The 24,190-nt window shown below is 35.6% G+C and overlaps 1 protein-coding gene across 4 annotated transcripts in view; it reads left to right on the top strand.

The window, feature by feature from the left end:
• Positions 1 to 24,190, top strand: part of KCNH7 (potassium voltage-gated channel subfamily H member 7) — a 240,819-nt gene that overhangs the window by 171,992 nt on the left and 44,637 nt on the right. For all 4 annotated transcript variants that reach the window (XM_061452031.1, XM_061452021.1, XM_061452012.1 and 1 more), the window contains one exon: positions 16,552 to 16,977. In XM_061452031.1, coding sequence (XP_061308015.1) covers positions 16,552 to 16,977 — 426 coding nt within the window. The remainder of the gene's footprint in view (positions 1 to 16,551; positions 16,978 to 24,190) is intronic.

The raw sequence follows: 24,190 nt of genomic DNA, 5'->3' as shown, positions 1-24,190 counted from the left end.
CCCAGTGATTTCAATATGTTTTATCAGAGTCAGGCTCTGATAAACTTTGAAGGCTTCACTGCATGTCTGCCTGTAAATCTCTTCATAAAACTCTTCATAGGCCCATAGATCCATTTTGTATCTGCAGAATAACGCAAAAGTGGTTTTGGAAGGTTCTAGCACAGTGTTTAAAACAGAATATGGCAGAAATGTCAGATGAGATAATTAAAATATGTTCACGCTGACATAGTCCACGTAAATCTTTGAAACAGCATCAAAAATGTACAGAGGGCAATATGATTGTAGAGTGGCCATGGTAAGTTAAAAGATCACCGGTAATCAGAGTAGCCTGCAGGGAAGTTCTGCACATGGGATGGTCCTGAATAAGTAGATACCTCAATTACTTGGCCTTTCACCTCGGTCTTTGCTGATCAAGACAAGTAGCATAACATCTTCTGGATGCCCATTTCAGTACAGCAATGACTTTTCCTCAGAAGACTAGCCCAGTAATAGCTGCCATATAAGACCTATTGAAAAATTGGCATTGTCATATCTCAATGTAGGCATTTGTCACTAAAGTAAAATTTAAGTTTCAAATCTGCTTTACTAAAAGCTTTTTCTTTTAATGTTTCACATTATAATTTCCAGAGGTGCTAAGCTAGACTCTCTTCTAAAAGAGTCTCAACTTTTTAAAACAATTTTTTTATTATTACTTTATGTTATTTTTTTATTATACAGTCTGTTCAGGGAGCAGTACAATTTCTGCACTCTTCTGCACTTACAGGTTCATTTGGGGTCCTGACACTGATTGTTAGAAAGAGACACGTCTTTCCTGAAGTATAAAAAGTAGACTTTTAATTAAACAAAGCAGTGGGACAAAAATTTGCCATCTGAACCTTAACATTTTTGATGAATTTTAAAGAAGACTCCTCACCTTCCAATTACAGTGTGTATATGTGCAAGAGTAAGCAGTTTTATACTCTGTTTAATACTGATCTATTTTAAATGTTCTTACACATGCAGTTCATGCTGATTTATGACTCCAAAGCTGTGAATGCTATTGTGGACAGACTCAGAGCATCATGAAAATTACATATGTAGTACATAGATAAGCAGTACGTTTGCTTATATTCAAAGAGAGAATTCCTGAATACCCATAGATTAACACTGGCAACAAACTATAGCTGGACTAGTTAATAAGCTTATAAATTATCTCTTTGTTGTGTAGTTTAAGAAAAACTGCTTTGTGGGCCCTGATCATTAACGTTCAGAGATTATTGATCTCTTTGAAATTTATCACTGTTGAGATATAGCATGTGGTTGAAAGACCCAGCGTGTATCTGTTGTTTATGATTTGTCTCAATAACTGACTTACAGGGAGGTAAAACTCTATGATCCTTAATCATCTTGTAAATAATACTTTTAAAATCGGTTTCATCATCCACCACCTATAGGAAATATATACCGAAACTGGTTATATGGCAGAACTATAAATATATACCTTAATGGACTACACTGATGATTTGAGAATGTAATCTGATTTGCAGGCACGCTGAGCACCCACAGCTCTTCTGTCCTCTCAGTGAAGGTTGAAGTTACGTATGAAGTAACAGACATTGTAGTTTCACTGCATGTTTTTGTAATCTGGCCAGACTCTATTCTGCTCCCCAAAAGATTAAGAAATAAGTAAAAATATCCCCCTAGGCCAGTCTCAGCTGTCGATATAAAAAGAACTATTATGTGATCATGACTTCAAACTGACCTTCAGGTTTTCAGTCTAAAAGAAGACTAGCAGGATCTAGGACAGAGAGGAGCAATATAAGACCTAAATATAAATCAAATTATTGATCTATACTTTTTCAGCAGTCTGATTCAGCTGACACACTACGCTGTTTACAACATCATGCAGTAGCTCACACAAACAACATTTCAAGACTGTTCATTTTGGAATGCAAGCTGACCTGAAGAAGAAAATCCTGAATTAAGGGAAAACAATTTTGATATGTCTTCCAACTACAGAGCCAGGCACATATATAATAATGAAATCAAAGGGTAAGCAGAGCCAAAATTCCCTAGATACTGTATGGAAAGTTTATATTACTGTTTCCTAATGAAGTGAGAATTTTATTTTTTCTATTATTTACTCTTCCTGTTCTCAATCATCAGTTGACATAGCTTATGCAGGAATTATTCCCTTTGTTTACAATCACACTTAGCACCCTCATGCAATAAAATTCCATCTTTTATTGTCATTATAGAATTAATATTTGTAATTACTACAGGTGTATTTATAGAAATAGTTTATGTGTGTGTAATTTCATTACCATTCAGGAGGTGTGACACACTGTATGTGAAAAGTAGAGAACATCATGGTGATGGCAAAACTAATAAAAATACCCCAGTCTTGGGGTAGTTACTTATACCTGTGGAAAGATGTCACCAAAACTGGAGAACAGGTTCTTTACAGCAGAGCAAGTAGCCATGCAAAGTACAAGGAAGCATAAAATAAAGCCCAGTGTTTTGATTAGTTTCAGAAGAAAACGTGGCATTTTCATTGGAGTTACTTGCAATTGCATCAAGTAATAAAATGACCACTATAGTTACATATTCACAGAAACTGGGAAAGACAAAATATTCCTTCCTTCCAATAGAACCTCTTCTCGTTGTGACAGCTGAATAGACTAAGGCATCTGAACTGCTGCAGTGTTTTGAGAAGATTTCACAACATATGGAGCAGTCGGAAAGCCCAGCTGCTTTGAAGCACGTAACCTGGGTGCATCCTTAATTAGTCCATGTCCTTCCCCCAAGATCTACCCTTCTGAAAAAGGGATTGCCTGACTGTGCTGACTTGGGAAAAAGTATCCAGTAACTCCTATGAATCATACTTTTGCGTAATCAGTGTTTTGTGTGATCTCTTTTTTGTTACTACCTTGAACCAAATACTCAGTGATCTGTTCTGTGATGCTAACATGGAATGGAATATATGATTTCTTTTATTATTATTATTAATGCTAGTCCATTTTCCAAAGCAACATTCTTCTTTTGTGTTAAGCGAGGGAGAAGGGGGGGAGGGGGAATAGGCAGACACAGACCATCAGACTGCATTGTAGTTCATTGTAGTTTGCACATAATTAATCTTCTGAGTATGTTGACAGTGTAAGAAATAATGCCCTACAACATAAGCAATACTGATAAAAACAAAGGTGTAGGCAACACTTAGGCAAACCTGATTTCTCTAGACTTGAGTTCTAAAGTCCAGAACTCCCACTTCATGGTGGATTGACTTTGGAAGTTTCTACACTTGGTAGGTTACTGTGTTGAAACCATGGGTTTGACACCCAACAGAACTGTCCCACCAAGAACTGCAATAAATTAAGCCCCTGTTTAGCCCTTGTCAAGCCCCAGTGAGACCCACAGAACTGGCAGAATCCTCTGATCCACTTGGCATTCACATCCTGAAATAATATCTTTCACACATGTGGTTAAAGTTGCCTTATAACAGCCATGAAATGAGTCACAATCTCTTTCACTTAACCTTAGAATGATACAAAAATGTAGTGTGGAAGAGACCTCTAGAGGCCATCTAGCCCAACCTCCTACTCAAACCAGCATAACTTCAAAGTTTATATCAAAGTCAGGAGGCTACCATGTTAACTCAGGAAACAGTTTCTATGTTTATGTCTGTATAAGCATACATTTTCCTAGAGAAAAACACCCAGTGATAGACAGCAATAGCAGCTGGTGTGCAGAAAGAGGGAGGGAAGAAGGTAGAAGGGTAGGGATCTCATGGGCTGGAAGGAGCTGGCGTTTTGCAGGGAACATTGATGGTATAGCTAACATTTAGGGTGCTTACTTAAAAAGAGGCAGTCCCAGAGTATTTTGCCTATTACTTATCTTACATAAATGACCATCTGTTAAAAAATCCACAGAAATAACCTTGGGTACCAGGCACTCAGACTCCAGACTCTTCCTTCCCTGTCTGAGTGTCATTGCCCTTCAAACAGTCTGTGTTCTGAATTCCATTCTGGTGCCAGCCACCTCACGTGTACCCACTGTAGTATCAGTGCTGGATCTAGCCACAAAATGCCACAACCTGGACTGGCAATATTTATCATATACCGAAATTACATATTCACCCCTCTTAAAAGTCATTTTCATCAGACAAAAAAGGCAGATATGTTCTGCTAAGAATTTAATATTCATTCCTTGCAAGTCACACATTTTCCCTTAAATGTAATACTATCTAAAATGCAAAGTGAAAAAATGGCGGGTAATTTGAAAGATTAACTTTTTCAAGGAAATAGTTAGGTTCCTACACATCACTAATGAGAGAAATGAGGAATAAACTAAATATGAGAGCAGAAAGTTGCTGCAATTTGCAGCTAGTAAGGTGATAATTATAAAGCAGTTATCTTCTACTACTGATTAGAAACCAGGTGGCTTTAAGAGTATAAAGGAGAAACAGCAACACAACTATTATTTGTTTGGCTTGGGACGGGGACAGGGAAGAAGCATGTGGATTGGTTGGGTTTGATGTATTGGCATCTGACGAAAATAATTTTTGGTTAGGGTTTATTACAGCTTGGGATTTATTTCATAGGATTAGAAACAGTAAGAAAAAGAAAAGACCATTAAAGCCAAGTCAGCCCAGGATTTTTTTTGATGAATTCTGAGTGCCCCTAAAATTAATAATGTAATTAATAATGTAGCTGGTAATAGAACAGTAGAAAAGTGTGTACTCAGAATAGTTCAGAGACAACACTTTTCAGAAAAAATTGTTTTCATGCAATAGCTTGCTAATCACTGTGATAACATGTAGTTGTGAAGCATTTTTTGAGTGTTATGGGTGGTATAGTTTTGTTACTTATCACAAAATTAATGAGCATTGCACAACAAAAATCTCTAGAAAATATTTACTGAAAGTGGCTAGTTCAAGCCATCTAGAGTATAGGAATATACAATAAAATTCAGATCTATCTGAAATAAAATAACTGAATTGCATGGATATTTATTTGGTATTCACAGTACATGGAGAACTCAAAGAATTTTTTCCTAATATCAGGGTGGTCTTCTATTAGATTTATCTTTGATAAGTCTGTTTTTCTTCAACAGTTGAACAAATATGTCATTCTGCACATGGTGGAATTGTCTTTAAGGTACTTCAGGTGTATTTTCAAGCATAAGTTTACTATTCAAAGGATCGCTAATTTTACATTAAGACAGCATCTTTTTAAATATGAAAATTGCAATAACTACTTTTCATCTTGAAAGCTGGCATGAGAAGATATGTTCAGCTCCAGGCAGCGTGTTCAGATTTCTACTAATAAATGAGAAACATTCATTAAATGAGAAGAAAAGTTCATTTCACAGCTTTTCTTTTTTTTTTTTTTTTTTTTAGTCTAAGTAGCCATCTTCTTTGAAAATTCTATAATTCTATTAATTATGAAGAAACCTACTCTCTTTTGAAACAAAAGAACTACTGTGTGGAATGGTCTCTCATCTGTACCAATCTGTTCTGTTCGCAGAAGCATAGTTCATAGAGTTTGTTGGTGGGTTGACAATAGAAAACTATAATCAAAGGAGAGCCTATTGCTGCAGCTTAGTCTCTAATGATGTTTGGAAGTGAGCAAGAAATCAGTGCCTGTGGTTCATGGTCATCCTATAGAACTTGTTAGAGGCCAGCTAATTTATTTTGATTAATTTTGTTAGGATAGCACGCAGACTGTAGCCTCCTTTTAGGCTTTCAAACAAAGCTTGAAAAATAAGTTCTGTATAGGATAGTAATTTCCAAATATGCTACGCTGTCTACTTTTTGTCTTTACACCTACAATATCAAGTAAGCTAAGGAAACTCAATAGTGAATGACCCATTCTGTAGCTTACACAATGATGCGATAAATTAATCAGTCTAGAAAGCAAAGAATATTAAAGCTTACAGTCAGGCTTCTGTCCTAGGCAATTTTCCACTGGATTGAGCTTTTGATGCCTGCAATCACACATGTGACCAGCCATAGTACTGAAAAGATTCCCATATCTGCCTGGTTAAATCCATAAATAAAAGGTCCTGTTCTTTCCTGAACATGAACTTCATTTAGCATAACACAGGTGAGACAGAGCTTCTCAGGGAGTTATTTTTGGTTCATTGGTGCTGTGCTGACACATTTTGGTTAAAGTACCACAGTAGCTAGTGAGGAATCATCATGAATGTCCTACCTTGTCTTACCACAATTTTCAAAACCAAAAACCAAAATATGTTTTTACATTGAAAAAAAAAAAAGAAAAACCAAAAAAAAATCTAATGTAAGATCAAGCTAGCGGCTGAGGAAAGGCAAGTTTGTCTGCCAGTCTATGGCTACAACTACACCTTTTTGTCTGCCTAACTGGTATGAATTGAATGGGTAGTTCTAGGATTCTGGATCATGCTTTTATAGGTTGGTTTTGCTAGTGAATGTGATTTGTATCATCACGTTGTGTTTACATGTGTATGCAATCTGTTCCATCTCCCCTTGCCAAATGTCTTTTTGATTAGAATGTTACTGACCAAATTTGGTAGAAGTTTGGGTAATACACTAAGCATTCCTACAAGCAGAGTGAAGAGAGGAACCTGAGCAGAATGCTAAGACTAAATGTCTCCTTTAAGTGAATCAGGTTAGCATATGTTCATTAGGCATAAACACTGAAGAGCTACAGGGAAGATGGTCATTTCTAAATTAAGCTTTTCCCCAGCTAATAAAGCAGTTTCAACTGCAGTTCACACCTTTTTAAACACTAAGGTGTCTAATAACAAAATGCAGATTTTCTAGAAACTAAAGTTTGATTATTTTGCTGATTATGGAAAAAGTATTTATTATGAGACTGAAGGTTAAACTTAAATCTGAATGTATTCATATGGATCTTTTCTCCCTTTCTCCTTTACTCCTGACAATCACATCAGTATGTACTATAGACATAAAACCAAACTATGGATGTAGCTGCTTCATTTTCACTTCATGCAATTCAGCTATTCTTACAGCCTTTATGTTCTACATCAAAATGTTTGGCAGCTACCAAACCAGTCTAAATGGAAAATGAAAGATATGTTTTTCATATATATTGTGAGGAAGATGTGATAACACCACTGAGAACAAAATCCTTTTGCTTTTTGGCTATATGATGAACAAGAGATAGAAAATATCCTTTAAGTGACTAAAAACCATTGCAATAATTTAAGCCCTTATTACAAATGTGTCCCTTGATGTTTTGTTGTCAGATACATGAATGTTTGTTAACAGGTTAGTGTTGCCAAAAGAACAACAAATAACTCACAAACTCTTTAGTATTTTGAATGATGGCATTTTCTGTCTTCTGAAATAACACCTTATAGTGAATTTTAAAGAAGATGGTTACACAACTTTTAATACATATTCTGGCATTAACATTTGCTAAAAATAGCCAGTTGTTAATATCTCCTTCTTTGATAATCTGTATATCGCTAATTTAGGACTTAAAGTTCAGTAAAGTGCACTCAGTAAATTTGTATGCTTCTAAGTATTTCTCTGATGATGTATTACCCATTAACATGAAAGTAATTACATACTGACTGGCAGGAAGAGGCTCCTGAGGTTTAAGATCTATAAGCCATTTCTTAATTTTGACATGGAATATAATGGATTGACAATGAACCATAAAAATACTTCCTCTCTTTTAATATATATCTTCATATATCATATGAAAAAATAAGTGATAGGTTAGAGATATGGAGTTTTCTAAATTATTACATGTATTCAAGTTTGGTGAAGCACTTTTGCTTGACAGTAATAACCACATAAATATTATTCTATAAAACTTGCACAATTATACTGAACAAGCATGAGAAGTCTTCTACTGCTTTAATATAATAGCATGCATAATTTTCCTTGACAAGTTGAAGGTTTTGGGTTACTATGTATTTAAATACATTGAATAGATTTACCTTGATAATCTTTAGAAAATGTGACACTTCATGCCCTCAGTGCCTGTAAGGCACTCCGCACTCCCAAGAAGTCCCAGTGCTCTCAGATCCGAGTCAGATTTGGAATTTATTGTCATCACCAAGGAAGGGTGCTACCCTGTAAAATAGACTAATTGAATGAGGAATCTTTGTAAATATTTAAGCCCATGAATAGTTTTGTAATTTGCTTCACATGGAAGGTCAAACTTGATAATGAGGCCTGACTCTTTGCTTGGTAGTGCGGTATTGGTTTTGTTCTCTGGTGTACTATTTAATTTCTGGAGATTTCAGTGTTCATGGATATAATTACTTTTATATGGTGCAAGCACTAGTGAGACTCCAATAACTGTTCAGTACAGCTGCTACAATTTCAGGGCAATCACTGTATGCAGATAGATCATGTCACTGATGAATAGATGTACTGTGTGAGTGTGTGCCTCAGCCATAGGATCAGATCTTAAATTTGTTCTCCATTTCATCATATATTTTAGATGACAGGGTGTAAAGTATTATCATGAGTATGATGAAATGTATTTTAAAGGCATTCCTAAACAGAAAATATGGAGACCAGAGGAGAAACATATACAGGGGGATCCTTTTTAATTCTAAAAATATTAGAATACAAATATATGATACACAGAAGGAGAACCATAAAGGTATTCTGATGTTCAGGCCGATCCTTATATAACTACCTCATTTTACAACCATACACTCTAATTCACATATTTATAGTGGGGTTTTTAATGTGTCTTTTAAAAGACCCTCTATTTCCAGGTCAAAAGCAACTTTCTATTACAGTACTATAACATTGAAGCTACAGGAGACAAAAGTTAAAACTTCAGCCAACAGGGACAGCAAAGAGCCATGTTACGCCCTGTTGGCAACATATTATTTGCACAATGCTGTTTTCCCCAAGCTTCCCCAGCTGGAACACATTTCTCTTCTTTCTTGGAGGAAACAAGTGATTATGAACCAGTTGTTTTGAAGTAGGCTTGAGATGACAGACTTTCAGTCTGAAAAGGCATGCAGCTTCAGCTACACAAAAATTGCACATATTACAATGCAGGAGATAATTAAAGAGAAATCAGAACACCAGAAAGCAGCCATGCAGGCAGCAAAATATTCACCTGTACAAGCGAATCCATATCAAAAGCATAAAAGATGGAATTGTAACTAAACTACCTAAGGCAGAGACAGAGCAATTCAACCAGTGTAACTTGAACAGTCACAGCAGCATTGATTGGTATACTCATACACGACCAAGACCTTTTTAAATCAGTGTCAGTCTATTCTTTGTGGATTTACCAATATCAAATTATCAAGTTTTATGGCAATACATGAAGACTTTAGGTCTCAGAATTTGAGGTGTTTTTTTTTTAAATCTTAACACCATCAAACATGAATAGAATTCAACTTCACTGAGATTTTTTTGATATCTATTATAAAAATTACTTAACACTAAATCAAATAGGGTTTTCATTGCCTGCCAAATCACAGGTCCTTCAAAACACTAATTGACTGAATACCCCAAACCCTTTCCAGTGGTTCTGCTTATCAGTTAGGTTGAGAATGACACAAAGTCTCTCTTTGATGTATTCAATAAAGGTTTATTTATTTGGAGATTGACTTCTGGAACAAAAAAATATTAAAATACCCTCAACTAAGCTTTGAGTTTTCAGCTTCAGCCGATAATAATAAAACTGCTGTTTCAATACCTGCCTCAAATTACATTTGGTGAATATTTGGGCATAGTCCAAAAAAGAAACCAAACTACTGTGTTATTAGTGACCCCACAAACAAAATAATATCTAGCCCATTGTTTAAATAAGAAAGGTTTATATCCTCTTGGATCTGAAGTCCCAAATGGGAAGCATACAGAACAGGCATGGACAAGTCATATTTTCATAAATTAAATTAAATTAATAAGATATGCATAAATGAAAAAGATATGGAAGACATTAAGACACCTGTGTTGCAAGACCTCATGATTATACTTCAAACTGCCTGATAGACTAAGTATCGGCATTATAGGCAAATAACTACATAATTTTAAAATATTTATTACAGACGAAAAAGTAAAACAAGTATGAACATTCCCCAGCAATAGTAATTCTTGGTTTAGATGTTGTTAAGTGGCTATCCTTTGAAAAACATGTCAAAGTATCTTTTATATGTAAAAATGCATTTCCGTGCTAATATGTGAAAGCAGCACGTAATGCTGTGTACACAGGGTGCACTGAATCAAAAGCACTTCAGCTTTTTTTTAGCACTGGTGTAATCTTATCAGTTTTTCATGTCAGCATCAAGGAAGATGATTATCAAGATTACTGCAATATTAAAGAACATTACAGACTTCTGGGGAATTAGGTAATGCCTGCCACCGGAGAACAAATGTTGATTTAATTTCCATTTGCTCACTCGTACTTGTGTAATATTTATATTTTGGTCTTACTATATTCAGAGATCTCTTTAACAGGTCCAGTTTGTAGGGGTCTCATGGTGATGGTGTGAATAGAGAAGATAGGTGAAGAGATGTCCTTGCTAGTTATAGCTTTGTAGCTTTGGTAGAGCTAATACACAGGAGAAAAGAGAGCCAGGAAAGGTTATGTCAAGAGTAGCTCCACAAACCTAATAAAATCTCAAATGCAAAATCATATCCTCTTTTAAAGCTGAAGTAATACTGCTTCAATATTTGAACTGTGCTATCGTTCAGATGTAAGGTCTATGATCATTATAAATAGGGGTAATTATTAGAGAAATATGGATTTAGCTTCTGTTTCTCCTTCATGTTTCTTGGGTTTTTCGTGGTGTTTTTTTTTTTTTATTTCCAAGTTTTCCTGTTCAGTACTGTTATTGGCCTTGCTAATAAAGATCTAGAAATGAGTTTAAAACTTCCTGTTAAAAGGAAGATATTTTACTCAAGGTTTAAGGGGGGTTGGATAATATTGGCAGTGGTCATTCTGCATCATGAACTGCATCAGAGAACAACAGGAATAGTAATTTAGCTTTACTCGAATTTAGCAGATGCTACCTTGATTTTTTAGTCAATCCCAATAAACTTGTACAGAGTTAAAAATACTGCTGGGTAAAAAAAAAAAAAAAAAGAAAGAAAAAAAAGAAAAAAGTCCAAATAGCTGTTAATTTTTGGAGGAAATTACTTAAAGGTAATTGAGATTCATTTAGAATAATAATCTATGGAAATTTCCTATAAAAATGAGAAGGATATGAATGTTCTCATATCACTTCTTGCCTATGTTCATTGAGAAAATAGAACATACTTTAATGTAGTCACCTTCCACTGTTATATTCAGATAGCAAGTATGGATAATTTTTGCTTTCTGATTCAACTTTGAGGTACATTTGGATTAGAAGATCTGAAAAGTCGAAAGATGTTCTGAATTCCGTCTCTTATTTTTACGAGCCACAATAATGCCTCTACTAGAACTATCCTGATTCCATTATCATCTTGTTTACATTATCATGTAAATCTCATAACTTCTCTGCTGAATACACTTTATAAAATGAGACATTTTAAAGTTTCTTCAATACCTACTTAAAGATATTCAAGTCGCTCGACATACAAGAAGCTGACATGTTTCTTGATTTGCTACAGTTTCCCTGACTTAAAGATGAAGGAGTGATCATCCATTCATCTGTCAGGACTGTGCACCTAACGTTGGACTAAGCCCAGCAAGATATTGGCAAAATAATATTTTTTCATGTCACACAGTACTTCCTAGATATAAATCTTTTTAACACTGTATTCCAATGAGTGCACTGGTAGCATCTTACATAGTTTTATGCAAGATGTTTTGTGGTTGAGATAAATGTTTATTTTAAATTCCCCAAGTAATTTGGTACTATATTTATAGTTCGAGTTTTATTATATATTTACAAAATTCTCTTAAAATGAAAGTTGCTATGCAAGAGCTAACCTTGTTAATGAAAGCTTTAATTCATCTGTAACTAAAGCAGAAGTGACAAAACAGTATTTAGTACTGTTTATAACTACATCATTTATATAGTTCATAGGAAACACACTTTGTCATGAGACATAGGAAAGTACCTTTCTGAAAAGCTAATTTATTAAGCATTGCACCCATCAAACTTCCGCATCCACCTTTTTCATAGATATACTCAGTATCCATCTACCTTACAAACGTTGGGTTTCCCTCCACTCCACATACCTCTCATTTTGTCACCTCTAAACATTGCTCTTTCTTCAAATTTTCCAAATGTGCATTAGCTCTGCTGCTGATAAAAGGTCTTACCTACATGGTAAAAATGCTATATATCATTTGTGTGAGCGTACATTAACCATGTATCTGCTGTCTGTTTGGAAATGCACAGGACAAAAATATTGTGAATACCTAGTGAAAGTGCAAAAGCTCCAATGCTTTCTGAATAATTTGCTTATAGCGTGTAGTCCATGCAGTCACAATATCCTCACAGAATAATTTCAGTACATCTTGAAAGCATCAGGCATGCTTTCTTGGTTGTTCTCCATGTTCATGTGCTTTGCATAGCTCTACAGTTGCTTCAAGAGCCATGGTACATCATACAATAACCCTAACCCCACACTTGGCTCTCATGCAGTGCTAGGAAATAGTAAAAGCTAGGAAACCATCATGTAAATCCTTGCAGTGGTTTGACAGAAGTATTTCTTTAACAGTTTGTGGTGATATTCATAACAGATGGCTTATAATTTATTTCATTTATGATTTATTAATGCACTATTATGTTTCTTTGGTTTTAGTTCTTTGGTTTTTACTGTATGCATTTGCATTCCTTAACAAATTTAAATTGAAAATGCCTCAGAACAAAACTTATGAATATGCAAGTGATGGATATCAATATGGGTCTCCGAGTCTCTTGAAACTGTACAGTTTGCATAATAGATAATGAAAACAAAGTGTTTTCATGCAGGAAATAAAAATAAACTGGAAATAAAATAAACCTGATGTCCCCATTAGGTTAAAAATTCAAAATTAAATGCTAAGAGGACAAACACTTGTGTGAATTAATCTTAGAAATAAAAATAATCAACTAAGTTTAGAGGAGTAAGGATGTTGATAATTTATGGTAACTGTTGTGTAATGGCTCCTATTGATGCTTTCCATTCATTATTCTTTGGAAGATGCTTTCAGTTTAGTAAGTAAATATTATCCTTGCCAGAATTTAGACGTTAAATGTCACCTTGCCTAAGATCACTAAGAAATTCAGCGTCAGAGACCAGATCACCCAACATCTTGCCTTGCGTTTTGCCTACATATTCTGTTTTACAAAAGAAATTGTACAGGGAAGAAGTATCTTTGAGAAACTAAGAGCTACCAAATACTTCAGAAAGATAAATCTGCCTAAAACTGTGAGAATCTGTCACATTTACTTTGATCTCACTGCATATTTTATTATGTATCTGGTTGCAGCCCTTCTATAATAAATACTACCTTGAACTTGTGATCTTAGAAAGTGCACACATGAACCTAGAAAGAGCAAAAGATGTTCACCAGCCCTCTCTGCATGAAGCACCTAAAGCAAGACTTCTAGCAAAAAGGGGTTTGAATGAAAAGTCTTCTAACTTGCAGCAGTAATACAGTGAATGGGATAACAGGAACACACAGGAAAAGTTGGATTTTAGATCTTTACTCAAAGGCAAAACACACGCAGTTTCTTTAACTTTGAATTTTTCTGACTGTAAATAGAATAAATCTTATCACCTAATACTGCTTGTAAAACACACCAGTTATAAATACTTTCCCGATCTCGCCAGCAAAACCAGTGTGAGATAGTATTTTGTGAAGGTGGAATACCCCTCAACTTTTTTTAAGAGAAAACCCATTCGAGCTAGTATGGCTTTTGCCACTTCTCATTATAGTCTTCTCTTTAGTAAAATGAAAGGAAGTTTGGCTTTCTTATCATATCATGTACCAAGGTTCAGAGATGTTTTAATATTGCAATACTTTAGTCATCATGTGTCTTACAATCCAAACTATAAGGAAAATTTCACTGTCCAGAAGAGATAAGTTAATAAAATGTCACTAGCAGTAAGTTTGTCAACATTTATTATAGGCAAGTGGCAATGGTAAAGGTCTTTTGACTAGACCACTAAGTACACTTGAAGTCTTCCATCTAGCCATGATGGCCAAGAGTAGCCAACATCAGTACCCAAGCCTTGCAAGTACATTACACAAAGCAAAAGGATAAATTCCATGAACACTGAAACCTCATATTCAATAACTTTTCATTGAAACCACCAACATAAAAAAACAATAATGTGTTTCCACTTTTTTATGGATGTGCAACTGTGATTTTTATTCAAGAAACAAAGTCTCATATTCTTTCTCTTGATCTAGCAAATAAAAATAGTTACATAATGAGCGTTCGTTTTCACTTCTCACTGCATGGGAGCAAACAATGCAAAATGTAAAGCTCTATATCACATTATAAATATAAAACTCACAGCCATCAGTCAGCCTCTGCTTTTGTGTATGTCTAAAAAGATAGCATGGAAAAGTTAGATCCATTTCTGCTATTACAACTTTTATGCTGCTGTTCCCAAATTTTGCCCTATTGGTTTGTTTTGTTGTTTTGTTTTGCTCTTCAGTTTCACCTAGCTCAGCCTAAACCAACCTAAGAGTAAATGTGACTAAAATGAGAAAAGGAGCCATATTTCAGGGGAATAAGTCTAATTTACATTAAGTGTTGCTCTGAAGTGAAGTATACTGGCTGAAATTTTCAAGCAAATGCAAGAAATGTGAAGTAAGCTTTATTGTTCTTGTTGTCTAATCCATTTCCTTCATTGTCTGAAAATCCTGAAAGAGAACACTGACATAAATTTTATAAATGGCAGTTCCCTTGCCATATATACTCACACTGCTCTCAAATACTAGGAAAACATTCTTGTGAACTCACCAGGTGCGGATCTAAAAGTATTAAGACTGCTTAAAAGACTAAGCAATGCCTATGCTTCAGCTTGCTCTCAGCTAGTGTGTTTAATGCACAGAAAAATAGCTAGCGCCGTTAGTTAAGTGCTACTCCTAGTTACAATATGAAAAATAGATGAACAGCCTCTGTCATCACCTCAGCATGGCGCTTAATGGCTGCTTGAAGGTACCATAAAATCTTTCGGATGGCTTAATAGTTCTTTTCTTCACAGTTCAAAAGAGAAGAGTGGTTATTAACCCTGGTGTTCTCACAACATTTTAAGAGTAGAACTTCACTGAATAAGAAGTGCCATTTAGATTATTAAGGATAGAATCTAAGGTTTATACAACACTTGCTTTTGGAAAGGTAAACAGAAAGGAGTGTGCTGACCCTTATAATCTTATACAATTATGTTTGAGGAGTGTGAAATTCCTCAGTCTTGAACAAACTGAAATATCAAATCCCAAACTATTTACTGATAAACAAAAAGCAAATAAAAGCGGACAATGTTGCTGACAACATATTTGTTCTTCCAGTCATCATTTCATTTCAGTATAATAATTCTTTGTAATTACTTTGTTTTTAATTAGCAGGGGGATAAGGAGTAAACAGAAGTAACAGTGGAAAATGGGTATAAGATTTCTTGAATATATCACTTGTCCAAATAGCTAGTAACTGAAGGTAGTCACATGTGATGTTCATTGGTCTGTATAAAATGAAGCGGTAACCTGGGTCCCATAGGCTCTGGAGAGCACTTGCAGCACAGAAGGCAGTAATTAACATCAGTCCTGACAGTCTCTATAACTACACCAAGCATTGAATAAGAACAAAAACTTAGTTTACCTTCTTATCTTTAAAGGTTTTGTTCCTTCATGTCAGAGTTCAGTTAGACTGGAAAAGCAGCCAAAAGAAATTTGTTTTATCTGGTGCCCACACTATACTTGCTCTTTGCAACAAAGCAAACATGTCAGTTTCTAGAGCCAGCAAATCAAGCAGTGCTTACAAACGTAATCCCTTCCAAATAAAATTGAAATCCAACTTAGATAATGCCAACAGGTAACAAATCCATACTTTTAAAGGAATGATAACCAGCTTTAGGCACTGACAAAAGTAGAAGTGGGGTAAAATGGCAATAATTCTGTGCAAGACTTCATCACACTTTAGCTGTATTAGAACTATAGCCTCAGTGAAATTTATCTGTGTGTAAAAGTTTCAAAGAGCTTTCTTTCACTCTTTCATTTCTGGTTGCGTGAACATCGTCTGGTGAGAGTAGACTTGTAACAAATTTAAGCCTATGATAATAGATTCGCTTTGGAGAAAAACCACTACATCACTGCAAGAAATGTCATTCACTGGCTATGAACAGGCTGGCAAGGTTGCCATGTGGTGGATAAATTAATTTGATTACATGCTTAATTATGCAGATTTTATGGACCAGACATGCAACTTATTGGTAGGGAACAAGAATCAACCTACTGTGTAAAATTGTTGATGAATTTATTGAACCTGGCAGAGATCATGAATTTCACAGAAGTTTAGTTTACCAAAACACAACGTAATTGAAGCCTAATCCACAAACCAACAATATATGTTTAAAGTTTGTTCTGTATTTGCTAAGCTTACAGAAAGTAGAAATAGAAACACTGTGTGATTATTGACATAGTATGTTTCTCATTCCAGGTTCTATCCTTAGGGGCTGATGTTCTACCAGAATATAAACTCCAGACACCTCGCATCAATAAGTTTACTATATTGCACTATAGTCCTTTCAAAGCCGTCTGGGACTGGCTCATTCTGTTGCTGGTAATATACACCGCCATATTCACCCCTTACTCTGCTGCCTTCCTTCTGAATGATAGTGAGGAAAGGAAGAGGAGAGAGTGTGGATATTCTTGCAGCCCACTGAATGTTGTAGACTTAATTGTGGATATTATGTTTATCATTGACATTCTGATAAACTTCAGAACAACATATGTGAATCAGAATGAAGAAGTGGTAAGTGACCCAGCAAAAATAGCAATTCACTACTTCAAAGGCTGGTTCCTAATTGACATGGTTGCTGCAATACCTTTTGACCTGCTGATTTTTGGCTCTGGCTCTGAAGAGGTAAGCTTAAATGAATACGAAATCTTAAATCTTAGATCCTAAATTTTTACTTTACTACTATAATCTGTATTTCCTAATATACTTTTTGCTTGCCAGTTAATATCTGTTTAGTAGTTTTGCCCCATCTTTTAAAACAAATTAAACCTTCCTTAATAGAATAATGTAGAATGTTAGCTTTCAATGGCAGGAGGGCAAGTTGAATGATTCAGCTAGTATTTTTCAGTTACACCGCATTTGACACTGATTTTACAAATAATTAAATAAATATATCATTTATGAAGGATTTGTTCAAATGCTTTTATTTAAGAACTGCTTCTTGTATTTGCTGCTTGCTTTTTTAAAACTGTGCATAATGCATAGAAGTGTTTTGTTGGCATTAAAGCATTAAAATAATTTTTCTCTGTTCAAACTCTTTAGGTCAGATGCTTACTCAGTGTGAAACAGAGGAGTTGTAGTGTAAACTATACTAGTTAACAAAAAGATTTGTCTGTTGTCTATTTTATCAAGAATTTGGACTACCAAAAGAAAGAAAAAAGATTATATTGGGTTAACCTTGCCAGACATGACAGATGTCCTCACCCTTTCTGTATGACAGGTTAAAAAAGTACTCAAAATATGCATCCAAAACTTGCCCAAAGATATATAAAGCATACACTATATTCTGGATGCCTGACCCAGTTCTGCCTCCTTCCAAAGGACTTTATTTAATTTAAGAAGGACTAAAGTTATAATATATTTTTTGATGAAAAGTGAACTGACAAGTAGAGAATTAGGGGGTTTTGTGAGGCTTACAATACAGCAGTTAAAAAAAAAAAAAAAAGCAGCAAACCAAGACAAATATGAACCATTCACTTTTCAAAGGGCACAAATCCATTTCTTCAAAATAATGTTTTGTACATATTGACATAAGGGAAGCAGACAGTTCTGTTGACCGTATGTGCATCTCATTAAATGAGAAGAGAAAGGCAAAAAGCTACAAATTAATCAGTAGTTGCGGATTTAGCATGAAAATTTACTGATCTTATTGTAAGCCTCCGTGTCACAATACAGAAATATAAAAATGTTTTCATTTTAAAATTAATTCATTTTTATTGAAGTCATTTGCTGTGACAGCAAATATTTTTATGTCCACCCCAAAAGCCTGATCTGAGCATACTCTAGCTACCCTCATAGATTACATTTAAACTTCATTAAGTATGCCTTTGTAGGTCAGCATAAAACAACTGGCACATACCTACATGCACCTTGACAGTCTTTTGAGTATATTTAGCCTTAAAAATTTCAGAATTAGGATGAACATCAGTCATGCTTTTCTTAAAACCGTTTTCCTAAATTTTATATAATGAGAATGTTTTCCTGTCTCCTGCACTTCTGAAGAATCATTATAATAATGTGGTCTAATTTGGCAGTCATAGAAATCAATAGTAACATTCCTAATGAACTCACAATGTAAATGAGGAATCTGGAGAAACATGTAGGTAATAAAATGCAGTAGAAATAAATTTTGTTAAGGAAATGCAATAAGAAGAGAGACAGTAACATTAAGGACAGAGGAAACGTTAACAGTCTCCCAAAAGAGAACTTTTCTAGTCAGAAGGTGACTAAAAAGCTTAGAGATTCAAGGGAAATTTGATCACCTTTGCATTCATTATCTGTAGTAGGTCTCAGTCTTTCTGCAGATTTTTTTCTGTGGTTTTGATATCACAGACACATGAAAGACAAACATTTTGACAATTACACTGCTTCTAACTTGGACCACATCATTCATCCTCAGGTGTGGTCTGCATCCCTTTCTGATCACTGAGCACTCATCACTGCCAAAAATTACATTCAGTGATTGGAAGTGTGGAAAATCAAGAATTACAACAGGGGCCAATTCCAGAGTTAATTGAAGGAATGCTCTTTTGATTTGACCCTGAACATCATTCTTTTGCACCTCCCCTTGTTACAGATGTTAAGAGTAAAGTGCCAGGTGTTAAATGCTGTTAAAGGGATAACTTTAACATAAGATAATGTTACAGATTAGTAGTAAACAAGTACATTCTGACAGGTGAGTGCACAAATACAGAAACATGAAACTTGTAACAGCAATTATTGGACCATGAAATTACTTTTTCAATATTGAAGGTGCAAGTAAATTAATGCTTTATTCCCTCTAAACCTAGCAATTGAACAGTTTCACTATCTGGAAAACTATTTTGTTTACCGAAGCAGCAATAAAACTATACAGATTATGACCAGTTCACCATGTCATCATGACTTCTCCCTCTCATTCAGGGTGTTGAATATGTCAATCACTTTTTCTAAGCTGCTACTTACTACAGTTTTGTTTCCGACATTACTAACTATAATATTTCCCTTATGATCCCTTTTTGATAATTTAGCAGGAAGAAGCAAACATAAAACTATTACAATGGAGCATTTTTCATTTAATAGAATTTTTTCAGTCATAAGGTTATCTTTTTTATGAAACAGGTCTGTTTTGTTATCTGGAGATTCTTCAAATAAGATCCCCTATGAACAATTGTACTGAATAGTCTTTTTATTAAGCAACATAAGCTCCAAAGAGAGCTGCATGTGTGCTCACCCAACTTTAAAACACCTTGATACCAAACCGAGTCTGGAAAGGGCAGGAGATAATAATCCAAATACCACATGCAGCCCTATCTGAATGCTTCTATTTCAGCCATACTTTATCAGCCAAAGGAAAATAACAGAGTAAGACATTTAACTTTCCAGTTTCTAAAATAAGGAATTAATATAATTTTACATATTTTTTTTTTACTTTCAGTAGACTCAACACAAAATTATCATGGCTGGTAGTAAGCCATTCTCTTTTTTTGTGCGTGCATTGTAAACGTTAAGTGGCATCCCTGATACTTGGGATAGACTTTTTACTTTCTGCTCTTTTTGTAGTTTATTTTTAATGATTCTGCTCAGCTGAGGAGCTTAGGTTAGGTTTTAAATTATAGTTTCAGTGGCTCATATCCTTTAAGCACACACTTAGATGAGATTCATGTACAAGTGGAATGCTGCTGAAGTTTACTAGATATTTTTAGATATATGCATTTAAAATAATGTGCTTTTTAATATATTGATCAGCTTTTCATTTCGAAGACAAGTACACTGAAGGTAAAAATCAGATGGATATATAGATAACCAGAGTTTCTTACCTTTCATCTAGAACCTACTGCAATAAAACATACAAATAAGTGATGGTAATAGCTTCAGCAAGAAAAAAATCATATTTATAGATCTATTAAATTGAGGTCAGAGAGAACATTGTGCTAAAATATGCTGAAAAGCGTATTCCTTTTTCTGTTTTTACAAATAATAGCGATCAAAGCATTTTTACAGAGCTAAAAAGCCTACCAACAGGAAAAGTGATGCCTTAGAAAACAAAAAGAAATACATCATGATGTATCTATCCAGCACAGTAACAAAATTTAAAAGTGAATGTGTCTTGTATTCATAGGAATAAATCAAGAAAATAAATGGGATTTGGCTAAAATGAAGACATATAAATCAAAGTACTCCTCTTAGTTCTGATATCTTCATTACGCAGTACATCTGTTAAAGCAAACTAAAAAGAGCCCCTCATTTCTAGAATTGGGGATTGAACCTCATAGTCCTGACTGCATCTCCACTGATAGAATCAGTACACTATCCCCTTTGAAATTAAAATATATTTGAAAATCAAGCTCAGAAAACATCTCAGGAAGAGATTAATATAGTTTCCTGTGCTCAGTTTAGCAATTCACTGGATGGTGCAGCATTAGGGAAATTATTTCAGTGGCTGGAAATTATTTCAGTGGCTGGCTAATATCAGAAAAGCATTTAGTATCAACTTTTTCTTCCCTTGTTTTTCAAGATGAAGCAAAGAGGAACACCAGCGCAACTTGAGCAGGCAGTTATTTGTAGACCATTTGGAAGTCCTTTATCAATAGCAGTTGAAGTACCAGTACCCTGCTGTAAATAAGAAGTTTGGGTTAGTTGTAATATTTTTGTTTAATTGCTGTTTGTACTAACACTTTCGAAATCATGATCCATACATCATAAAGATCTTCAACAATGACACAGTGCTCAGAAGAGGCTATTTAGGTTATGGATCATAGACCGAAAGACCAAATTCTGGCATGTATTAGAGATTGTTCCAAGACAGAGAAAAGAGTTAACTATGGTTGATGCTATAGTGCTCATGCTTAATAGGTTTATTTACAAGCTGTAAAAAACGTAGATGGTTGACGATGGTTTTAACATAAAATATAGGCAATAGGAAATTGTTGAGAAACTGAGGACCTTACAATACCCAGAAACTGGAGATGAAATACTGTGTAAGCAAATACACATTAATGCACATTGGAAGAGACAGTTTGAGCTACACATACACATCAGGGGGCTATTTGGTTTAAAAAAAGAGACAAAACCAAGATGACACTATAGATTTATACATTAGCAAAAATGGATATCATGAAGAAAGAAATTAAGAAAAAAAACCTAAAGTAAACCTAAGGGTTTGGCCATCAGTGAGTATGTCATGAGTCATAAATGGCTTTTTGCTCAGGCGGAATAATATTTATGCAGATAATTAACTAAGTGATACCAAATCCCTCTCCCAGTCTGATACAATAATAACTTCTGAATTACACTCTGCAATCAAATAGGCTGATGACCTCTTCTTTCAAATCATGATGTAATCAATTGCTGTCCATCAAAATAGGCCACTGCTGTGGTCATTTCAGCATCAGGGCTTGAGAAATTGAGGGTATAAACTAATCTCACTATTAAAAAAAGAAGTCTAATCAGATAATAGGTGATTAAGAATACCTCCTTGTAATATATAAGGATTTTGTAGAATATATGTAAGTATATATATTTCCACATACATATACTTAGAAAATGTATTATCCATGAACTCCCATTTTTAGAAAGTAATTTGTTTCCATGGAAGAGAAAATAATTGACAAACTGTAACCTTTCTCAAGCTTCTAATTAGTAGAACTGAATAATTATTCTAAAACAACTAAAGATGTGGTTCTATCCCTCAGCTTGCAGTACTGACTGATATGGGTCAGGCAAAGAATAAAGTCAAAGCCCTGAATTTTAGGAAAGCAAACTTCCAGCTCTTGAAGGAGTAATTAGGACCCCATAGGAAACTACCCTCAGAGACCAGGGACAAGGCAGCAGAACAGAGCTGGCAGATCTTTAAGGATTATTCTCATAGAGCACAAGAGCTTCCAATCCCCAGGTGTAAGGAATCAGGAAAGGAAAACAACAGACTGGCATGAATCAGTTGAGACCAAACCAAAGGGGCCTAAAAAAACCCAATACACTTCTTAATCAGGACTCCCTCCAGTACTATAGCTAGAAAAAAAACCAAAAGGTATTGAATGAACAAAGAGCAACTAGACAAACTCAAACACAAAAAGGAAGCCTACAGAGGGTGTAGGAAGCAAGGTCAGGTGGCCTGGGAAGTATACAGAGAGATTGCCCAAGCAGCCATGGATCAGGTTAAGAAAGCTAAAGCCCTGATAAAACTAAATATGCCCAGGGACATCAAAGGCAACAAAAAAAGCTTCTATCCATACATCAGAGATAAAAAGAAGGAAAAATGCAGGCCCCCTCTGGAAAGAAATGGGTGACCTGGTTACCCAGGACATGGAGAAGGCTCAGCCTTCCCTGGCAAAAGCTCCAGCCACACTGCACAAGCCACAGAAGGGAAGGACAGGGACTGAGAGAATGAAGAACTGCCCACTGTAGGAGATGATCAGGTTTGAGAACATATAAGGAACCTGAAGGTACACAAGTCCATGAACCCCATGAGATGCATCTGCAGGTTCTGAGGGAATTGGTGGATGAAGTGACTAAGCCATTCTCCATCACATTTGAGAAGTCATGGAAGTCCAGTGAAATTCCCTCTAACTGGAAAAGGGGGAAATATAACACCTATTTTTAGAAAGGGAAAAAAGGAAGACTCAGGGAACTACAGGCTGGTTAGTGTCACCATGGTGCCTGGCAAGATCGTGGAGCACATCCTCCTGGAAGCTATGCTAAGTCACATGGAAAATAAGGAGTTGATCGGTGACAGCCAACATGGCTTCAGTAAGGGCAAATCATGACTGACAAGTTTGGTGGCCTTCTATGATAGGATTACAGCACTGGTAGATAAAGGGAGAGTAACTAACATTATCTACCTGGATTTGTGCAAGGCATTTGGCAGAATGGATTGAGAGCAGTCCTGAGAAGGACTTTGGGGTGCTGGCTGACAAGTAGCTCAACATGTGTGCGTGCCACCCAGAAAGCCAACCGTATCCTGGGATGCATCAAAAGAAGTGTGACCAGCTCGTCAAGGGAGGTGATTCTCCTCCTCTACCCTGCTCTCATGAGACCCCACCTAGAGTACTGTGTTCAGCTCTGAGGTCCCCAGTATATGAAGGACATGGACCTGTTGAAGGTGATCTTAAAGGGGGCATAAAAGAAAGCTGGATGGGGGCTTTTTATAAGGGCATGCAGTGATATAACAAGTGGGAATGGCTTTAAACTGAAAGGGTAGTTTCAGAGTAGGTATTGGGAAGAAATTCTTTACTACAAGGGTGGTGAGGCACTGAACAGCCTCACAGCCCAGAAAGACTGTGGATGCCCCATCCCTGGAAGTGTTCAAGGCCAGTTTGGATGGGACTTTGAGCAACCTGGTCTTGTGAAAGGTGTCTGCCTCTGCTGCCAGCTGTATTTTAGAGTCAAAGCTTCCCCACTGTGTTAAAGAAAATTCAAACTCAGGATGAGTTACTTGATGCTTTAAAGCATATCTACTCCCAGTCATACTGATTTCACCAAAGAGAAATGGAGTTTGCTTATATTATACACCTCCTGCATACCCCAGAGCTCAAACTGATACAGTATCTAAGCATGGTATTGACAGTGAGGATGCATAATATTAGCAAGTCTTACCTTACGAATGGGGTGGAACAGTGTCGACATATTTTGGATTCACAAAATCCTGATCTGTTTAAGGGGCACTGTAAAAATGTTGCCACTTTCATGCTGTAGAGAAATGACTACACCTGTGATAGAATGATTCCAACACCCCACTAACAAAAAATGCTAGATTTTCTTACAATCACTTTCTTCCTTAAGGGATCATAAATATTTAAGCCTGATCTGGCTTACAAAAAGAAAAACCCATACCTAATGGCAATATTCACATGCTGAAGTT

The sequence above is a fragment of the Pezoporus flaviventris genome, unplaced genomic scaffold (assembly GCF_033815535.1).
Source record: "Pezoporus flaviventris isolate CSIRO_AGI_PZ_B2104156 unplaced genomic scaffold, CSIRO_AGI_Pfla_v1 ptg000001l, whole genome shotgun sequence".
Classification (NCBI taxonomy): Eukaryota; Metazoa; Chordata; class Aves; order Psittaciformes; family Psittacidae; genus Pezoporus; species Pezoporus flaviventris.
Note: the sequence above shows the minus strand (reverse complement) of the source record. Positions and strands in the feature narration are given on the sequence as shown.